Source organism: Rutidosis leptorrhynchoides, chromosome 1, assembly GCF_046630445.1.
Source record: "Rutidosis leptorrhynchoides isolate AG116_Rl617_1_P2 chromosome 1, CSIRO_AGI_Rlap_v1, whole genome shotgun sequence".
Lineage (NCBI taxonomy): Eukaryota > Viridiplantae > Streptophyta > Magnoliopsida > Asterales > Asteraceae > Rutidosis > Rutidosis leptorrhynchoides.
Genome location: NC_092333.1, coordinates 512257475 through 512263406, shown reverse-complemented (window position 1 = coordinate 512263406; position 5932 = coordinate 512257475). Strand labels below are relative to the sequence as shown.

Below are 5932 nucleotides of genomic sequence, written 5' to 3'. Positions count from 1 at the left end.
ACCTCAAGAAATCCTTGTTGTTTACAGTAAGATATCATTATAAATCAAGGTAATACTCATATACAAACTTTGATTCAATTCCTATAACTATAACTATCTTAATTCGAGTGATAATCTTACTTGAACTTGTTTTCGTGTCATGATTCTACTTCAAGAACTTTCAAGCCATCCAAGATCCTTTGAAGCTAGATCATTTCTTTTCACTTCCAGTAGGTTTACCTACTAAACTTGAGGTAGTAATGATGTTCATAACATCATTCGATTCATACATATAAAACTATCTTATTCGAAGATTTAAATTTGTAATCACTAGAACATAGTTTAGTTAATTCTAAACTTGTTCACAAATAAAGTTAATCCTTCTAAATTGACTTTTAAAATCAACTAAACACATGTTCTATATCTATATGATATGCTAACTTAATGATTTAAAACCTAGAAACACGAAAAACACCGTAAACTGGACATACGCCGTCGTAGTAACACCGCGGGCTGTTTTGGGTTTGATAATTAAAAACTATGATAAACTTTGATTTAAAAGTTGTTCTTCTGGGAAAATGATTTTTCTTATGAACATGAAACTATATCCAAAAATCATGGTTAAACTCAAAGTGGAAGTATGGTTTTCAAAATGGTCATCAAGACGTCGTTCTTTCGACTGAAATGACTACCTCTTACAAAAATGACTTGTAACTTATATTTCCGACTATAAACCTATACTTTTTCTGTTTAGATTTATAAAATAGAGTTCAATATGAAACCATAGCAATTTGATTCACTCAAAACGGATTTAAAACGAAGAAGTTATGGGTAAAACAAGATTGGATATTTTTTTGATTGTTGTAGCTACGGGAAATATTGTAACAATTCTATACAAATCATATCCTAGCTAACTTATATTGTATTATACATGTATTCTAATATATTATGTAATCTTGGGATACCATAGACACGTATGCAAATGTTTTGACATATCATATCGACCCATGTATATATATTATTTGGAACAACCATAGACACTCTATATGCAGAAATGTTGGAGTTAGCTATACAGGGTTGAGGTTGATTCCAAAAATATATTGCTTTTAGTTGTGATCTAGCCTGAGACGTGTATACACTGGGTCGTGGATTGATCCAAGATAATATATATCGATTTATTTCTGTACATCTAACTATGGACAACTAGTTGTAGGTTATTAACGAGGACAGCTGACTTAATAAGCTTAAAACATTAAAACGCATTAAAAAATGTTGTAAATATATTTTGAACATACTTTGATATATATGTACATATTTGTTATAGGTTCGTGAATCGACCAGTGGCCAAGTCTTACTTCCCGACGAAGTAAAAATCTGTGAAAGTGAGTTATAGTCCCACTTTTAAAATCTAATATTTTGGGATGAGACTTTATAAATGTTTTACGAAATAGACACAAATAAATGAAACTACATTATATGGGTGAATGATCGAAGCCGAATATGCCCCTTTTTAGTTTGGTAGCCTAAGAATTTAGGAACAGACCCCCAAATTGACGCGAATCCTAAAGATAGATCTATCGGGCCCAACAAGCCTCATTCTGGAATTTGGAATGCTTTAGTACTTCGAAATTATCATGTCCGATGGGTGTCCCGGAATGATGAGGATATTCTATATGCATCTTGTTAATGTCGGTTACCAGGTGTTCACCATATGAATGATTTTTATCTCTATATATGAGATGTATTGAAATATGAAATCTTGTGGTCTATTATTATGATTTGATAATATATAGGTTAAACCTATAACTCATCAACATTTTTTGTTGACGTTTTAAGCATGTTTATTCTCAGGTGATTATTAAGAGCTTCCGCTGTTGCATACTAAAATAAGGACAAGATTTGGAGTCCATGCTTGTATGATATTGTGTAAAAACTGCATTCAAGAAACTTATTTTTGATGTAATATATTCTTATTGTAAACCATTATGTAATGGTCGTGTGTAAACAGTATATTTTAGATTATCATTATTTGATAATCTGCGTAATGCTTTTTAAACCTTTATCGATAAAATAAAGGTTATGCTTGTTTTAAAAATGAATGCAGTCTTTGAAAAACGTCGCATATAGAGGTCAAAACCTCGCGACGAAATCAATTAATATGAAACGTTTATAATCAATATGAACGGGACATTTCATAACAAGTTTGATTGCTTAACATGTTGGAAACATTTAATCATGAAAATATCAATTTCATTTAATATATATAAATATGGGAAAGTTCGGGTCACTACAATTAATTGACCCGTTAATTTATTCATGAGTTTTTGTACCAAAGACCAACATCAATAATGCAAAAAACATATGGATAAACATAAGAAATACTACAGGGTAAATAAATTGTAATTTTCATATGCATATCACGAAGTGCTCATGAACTTACATTGATAATCTCTACACGCTGGTCGACTCCAATCTAACCTGGATAGAATTGCACAAACAGGTATGTAGAAAGCATACACTTATATCTAATAATATGAGTTTAGGTTATTATCATGATACCTACACTATAAAAATTTACTCATACGAAGCTAGGGCACTTTCACATTACTATGACTAAAATCATATTAATATGATGAATCATATTAACAACAAAGTAATGAAAACATATACTGAAGATATTATATCTAATAATATGAGTTTAGATTATTAATATCTAACTTTATTCTGGTAATTTGTTTTCACTACTATGAAGTGAACATGCATCTCTAGCAATGAATGATTTTATATATGATGAATTATCTTATTATTTGCAAAAAAAGAATAAAGATAAGGATGATATGAAAAGACAATCAAAACTAATTTGTGAATGGTATTTAACTGATTCAGAAGACTATACGGTTCGATTGATTGCACAATTAAGAATCTCGGAAGTTAGATGATGATCTGCTTCTTAATCGTTTGAACGATCTTCGATTTCCATGATAACATTCACAGTCCACATAAGAACCGCTCCACATAATAGACGATGCGATGATGATTTAATTTGATAGGATTTGAGAGGATTTTGGATATAAATCAGGGTTTGAATGCAAATTGTGAATGCCGCTAATTAATACGGAGTATGATTTTGTGAAAAGCCCGAATATTAATTATAAGGGTAATTTAGTCATACAATTATTGAAGGTGATTATGAGGTGATAATCTTAATTATAAAATTTGGATGGTTTAAATCATGAATATTAATGAAAATGGAAGGCTACGATTAATAGTTAGAATTTTAGATGATTTATTTTTAATTTTATTATTATAATATAATAAAGAGATTATTATTACTATTATATTTATTATTATTATTTATTATCATCATAAAATATCTCAAAAGACACGAAAGAAGAGTAACCCACCGATACAGCAAAAATCTCTGTTTATTCCCTTCAACAGTTTCTCTCTCTAGAAACAAACCATCCATATACACTTTTTCCTGTATCTATACTTTTCCCCTAAATATTCTCTCTCTACAATTTCGTTTGGTTTCCTCTCCATATTCGCCGATCAATCCTCTGCTGCAATGGTTAGTCCCTTCTAAAACACTATTAATTTCAGTTTTCATTTATTTCACTTTTTTATTTTATACTCCGTATTTCGTTTATTTGTAATTTGTTAGCTCTATTTCATGTGCAGTTACGCCTATATTATAATTTGTATTTTAGTTTGGTGTTTGATCATTGATGTGGTATCTGTTCAGTCTAGATGAGTTTGAAACCCTAGTTTTGTAATTACATCTAGATTTGCTTCCCCAATTGTTGCCTTTTCAGCTTTTGGATCTGATTTCTGCTGCAGTTTCATGAATATTGTACAGTAATTGTTAGGCGTTTGACCTCTATTTTGATTTTAGCCTTCGTGCTTTTTTTTTTTTTTTTGATACTTAGTACGGTAGAGTCTGAATCAGATAGCACCTTACACTGTAGAAACGATGATGTTGAAGGTGCTTGAGCTGAAATTAAGTGTATATCCTTTTGAGCTGAAATATATGTAAGCATTTAGTTATTAAGGTATTAATAATGATTAAATATTTTTTGTAAGCATACTGTGATTGGGTACCAAAAGCCAAGTAAAAGAAGACTAGTAATTGTGATTTTCTACTCTTGTTCTGTCAAACAAATAAACATGTCATTATCTGTATGCATGATTTAGAATGTGAAAAAATAACAAAAAAGTGTAGGTATGCATTAAGGATGTGAGTTTAGTGTGTCACCTATGATACATAATTGTTGCATTTAAATATGGTCAATGTTGTTAAGGGATCAGGATGAACAAGAGTAATTGGCATCTAAATATAAAATCCTCTCCTTCCCGATATAATGCAAAGCATAAAATCTCACCCATTCGAAATTTTAGTGCAAATTTTTTAAGTTTTTCGATTTTGCCCCTGGTGGAATTTTTTTTTGCCCCAAAATCTTCATATTTTGCCCCAAAACCTCCATGTTTTGCCTCAAAATCTTCGCATTTTGCTCAAAAACCTCTAAATTTTGCTCAAAAAACTCTATTTTTTGTACCAAAACCTCTATATTTTGTTTAAAAAAAAAAAAAAATCCTTGCGTTTTAAAAAAAATTCGCCCCCGGTGAAAAATTTTCCTGGATCCGCCACTGTACTTGATCATCGCTTGATACCTCTGCAACTTGAGAAGTCGTACACAATTCTAAATTTTCATGTTAGGAGACTTCAACTTTCATCTTATTTGCCTCTGCTGATAGATTAATTGTTACTTATCATAAGTATCTTCAAGCCTTCAACATGTTATGTTGCCTCTTAGACTACAAGTTTTTGGAGCCATTATGTGGTTGACATTTAATACTTACTTAATGAGTGACGTCTTGCAATGTAGGCGAACGCGGCTTCTGGGATGGCCGTGCATGATGAATGCAAGCTAAAGTTTCTGGAATTGAAGGCCAAACGAACCTATCGTTACGTTGTTTTCAAGATCGAGGAGAAGCAAAAGGAAGTGATTGTGGAAAAACTTGGTGACCCAACTGAAACCCATGAAGATTTTGCTGCTTGCCTTCCTGCTAATGAGTGTCGATACGCTGTGTTTGACTATGACTTTGTCACCGAAGAAAACTGCCAAAAAAGCAGGATTTTTTTCATTGCTTGGTAAGCATCAGATACAAAACTAATTTATTCTTAGAAAACAATCTTATATCTTTTTTTATAATATATAATATAGTTGCTAATGTGTAAAATTATTTGCAAAGGTCTCCTGATACGGCTAGGGTGAGGAGCAAAATGATATATGCTAGTTCAAAAGATAGATTCAAAAGGGAACTTGATGGAATCCAGGTGGAGCTTCAAGCAACTGATCCAACAGAGATGGATCTTGAGGTTTTCAAAAGCAGGGCCAACTAAACACTACAATGATTATTGCTTTAAATAGATGTTTGGGGGTTTTGGCTGCCCAAGCTATTATGATGGATGATGGTTTGTTGTTAAAAGTCTTCGATAATTGTTTGCATTCTATTTTTGTTCTTTTGGGTACGTTCCAGGGAAATATTTTGTGACGTTACTATTTGGAACAGATTCGTGTCTGGAACATGGATGATAATAACCCTAGCGCTTTTCTCTGAATTTCATGTTTGATGATGGACTGTTGTTTGTGTAGCACTTGTTGCTCTTTTCTCTTTTTATCAAAACCACTAGATTCTATAACAATTTTTTATTTTGTTGTTTAGAAAGCAAGTAACCTTTGTTAAGTTAAAATTTTGTTGATGACCTGTATATAGATTCTCCTTACAGGCACAAAGTAAACATCAATTTGATTGAACAGATTAATGATATGCCCATGGACTGTATTCAAAAAGTTAGAGAAATATTATGCGGCTTTCGTCTAGCGAATAGAAAAGAAATTAGAAGCTTGAACCGGGATACCGATTTAAATTTGATCACCTGACGAATGAA

General features: G+C 31.6%; 1 protein-coding gene across 1 annotated transcript; it reads left to right on the top strand.

Moving 5' to 3' along the window:
- Nucleotides 1–3390: 3390 nt before the first annotated feature.
- On the top strand, nt 3391–5686 carry LOC139876373 (actin-depolymerizing factor 1). The gene is made up of 3 exons (XM_071863689.1): nt 3391–3550; nt 4866–5131; nt 5233–5686. The coding sequence occupies exons 1-3, from the start codon at nt 3548–3550 to the stop codon at nt 5381–5383; spliced, it is 420 nt and encodes a 139-aa protein (XP_071719790.1). The 5' UTR covers nt 3391–3547; the 3' UTR covers nt 5384–5686.
- Nucleotides 5687–5932: the final 246 nt, after the last annotated feature.